Genomic DNA, 2753 nt, shown 5'->3' with positions numbered 1-2753 from the left:
GGCATGTACCTTGGTTGCGGGCACATCCCCAGTGGGGGGTGTGCAGGAGGCAGCTGATCGATGTTTCTCTCTCATCGATATTTCTAACTCTCTATTCTTCTCCCTTCTTCTCTAAAAAATCAGTAAAACATATTTTTTTTAAAAAGTTTCTTACATACTGTTATATTGGCTGGGCCACAGAAATATTCATTGTGGGCCACGTGTAGCCCACGGTCCGCGAGTTGACATGCTTGCTCTTGTAGATGGGAAAGAAATTCAGAAGGAACACAGGCTTGATGACACCTTAATTTTAGCCATGTGAGACTGCTGACCTATATAACTGGATAATAATAAATTTGTATTGTATTAAGCCAGCAAACTTGTGGTGATGTATTACAGTAACAATTGGAAACTAACACATTTTTAAAAAGTAGTTGCACCCTAACCCTGACAAAGTTATCACCAAATATAATCAAATATCAGCAAGTGGTGGGAAAAAGATGACAGCATGAGATTATCTTAACACTCGAATCAGTTGAACTATTGGAGCCAAGAGCAATTCTGAGAAAAACCTCCACATAGTTTGCTTTAATCTATAATATTAGAATCCCGTTGAAGCAAATTGGAGAAACGTATTTAAATCTTTAAATATTATCTTTGGTATATTTCTTACTTTCTACGTTTTTTTTGCTTTTATTAATACAACTTATTTACTTCGCCTCCTGCACGCCCCCTACTGGGGATGAGTCCACAACCCCGGCATATTCCTGGCTCATGGGTGACGCTCAACCCCTGAGCCACACCAGCCAGTTTCCAAAGGATTTTAAATGCTAAAGTGGGACACGTGTGGGTCCGCGATTAGGCCTTGTGGCACTACCCGGTTCGGCCGGCACCTGGCTGGGGGGCGCTCAAGAGCCAGGCCCGGCTGGCGGGGCGAGGGGTGGAGGAGGCGGAGCAGGAGGAGGAAGTGGTCAGTGGTCGGGTGGCTGCGCCAGCCCGCGATGCCGCTGCAGAGGTTGCTGCTCGCGGGTGCGCGCCGCGCGGTCTTCGGGTCCGCGGAGCCTGCGCTGCGGGGTGAGCTAGGCGGTCGGTGGGGCGTGGGGGAGCGCCTAACCTCGGGTCCCGGGAAGGGCAGGGAAGGGAAGGGAAGGGATGGTGGGGGCGCTCGCTTCTTTAGACTCCCCTGAAAGTGACACCGTACCTCTCGGCACCTGGGGTGTAGCGCCCTACAGTTCTTGTTCCCGCAGATCCCGCGTTTCTGGGGCCTGGGGCTGCTCTGGGGAGGCAGGGAGAGGAGTACACATTGCGCCTGGGAGCTCGCGGGGAAGGCACTTGTAAACATACTGGTGCTTGACTAATAAAGGCAGTTCGCGATCCCGGGAAGCGAGCCAGCGGGAGAGACGGAATGACGAGCCCAGCCTTGAGTTCCACTTGTGACCCACTGGAGAGCGGCGCTGATAGCTCGGTGGACATTCACCTAGAATTACAGCAGTTAGAACTCTAAAAGTGCCACCCTGGTTTTCCAGATGGCGAAAGAGAAGACAGAGCAAAGGCAGTGCGTGGTGTTAGGTCTAGGACTCAGCGCCAGCCTCCATTCCTTCTCTTCGCTTTATATGCTGCCTCTCCTTTGGCAACAACTGTTATTTGTGGACGCAGGTACCGGGGCGGGCATACCACTGTCTCTTTCCCCCGCCCCCCTCCCCAGTACAGTATTCCATTGTTTTTTTAAGAACACCCAGTAAGAAGCAACTTGACAATGATTATTTATTTATTTTTTAAAAATAGGCCTCCTGGTGCTTACCACAGGCTGTGTTCTTACACTGACTGTACAGAAATAGGAGGCAGGGTAAACTTACCCCATATACACCTCAGCTCAGGCTCTTTGCCTGGTCTGTATTGTGAATGGGGAGACATTGAGAAAAAAAAGGAAAAAAGAAAAAATATATATTTTATTGATTTTTTTTTTTTTACAGAGAGGAAGGCAGAGGGATAATTAGAAACATTGATCAGCTGCCTCCTGCGCACCTCCCACTGGGGATGTGCCCGCAACCAAGGTACATGCCCTTGACCAGAATCAAACCTGGGACCCTTCAGCCCGCAGGCTGACGCTCTATCCACTGAGCCAAATCAGTCAGGGCTCAGGTATTCCATTTTAACTGTTGGGACATCCGTCGGTTTATGATGTGTGTTTTTTCTATGTAGATTCTTTGTAGTTTGGTTTTACCTTTGTTAAACAGTTATTTATTGAGCACCTTCTCAGCCAGGCCTCCTGGGGATACAGCCCCTACAGTTCTCTACCATTTGTGGCTAGATAGACACAAGTACACAGTCAACACACACAGCCCAGTCTAGTGAGACTGCAATGGAAAGAACAACTAACTCTACCAGAGTTGGGAAAAGTTCGAGAAAAGGTGCCTTTTCATTTAAAAATTCTAGTAGTAATACATGATTATATTTTGACTAGAGGCCCGGTGCACAAAAATTTGTGCACTCGGTGGGGAGAGGGGGGTCCCTCAGCCCGGCCTGTGCCCTCTCGCAGTCTGGGACCCTTCGGGAGATAATGCCCTGCTGGCTTAGGCCTGCTCCCGGGTGGCAGAGGGGAGGCCCAATCCCTAGGTGCAGCCCCTGGTTGGGCTCAGAGAAGGGCTGATTGGGGAGTTGGGGCGCCATCCCCTGTCATGCACAGAGCAGGGCGGATTGGGAGGTTGCGATGCCACCCTCAGTCACGCTCAGGGTAGAGCTGATTGGGGGGGTGGGGCACCGCCCCCTGTACC

The 2753-nt window shown here is 50.3% G+C and overlaps 1 protein-coding gene across 2 annotated transcripts in view; it reads left to right on the top strand.

Moving 5' to 3' along the window:
• Nucleotides 1-904: 904 nt before the first annotated feature.
• TSTD3 (thiosulfate sulfurtransferase (rhodanese)-like domain containing 3) overlaps nt 905-2753 on the top strand; it is an 8611-nt gene continuing 6762 nt past the window's right edge. Inside the window, exons 1-2 of one of the 2 annotated variants that reach the window (XM_015572746.1) lie at nt 905-1053; nt 2244-2390. In XM_015572746.1, the coding sequence (XP_015428232.1) occupies nt 2342-2390 (49 nt within the window). In that variant the 5' untranslated portion in view covers nt 905-1053; nt 2244-2341. The remainder of the gene's footprint in view (nt 1054-2243; nt 2391-2753) is intronic. The other variant, XM_006777229.2, reaches the window with a different exon arrangement.

The sequence above is a fragment of the Myotis davidii genome, unplaced genomic scaffold (genome assembly GCF_000327345.1).
Source record: "Myotis davidii unplaced genomic scaffold, ASM32734v1 scaffold68, whole genome shotgun sequence".
Lineage (NCBI taxonomy): Eukaryota > Metazoa > Chordata > Mammalia > Chiroptera > Vespertilionidae > Myotis > Myotis davidii.
The sequence above is the reverse complement of the archived record's forward strand: the minus strand, read 5'-3'. Positions and strand labels throughout refer to the sequence as shown.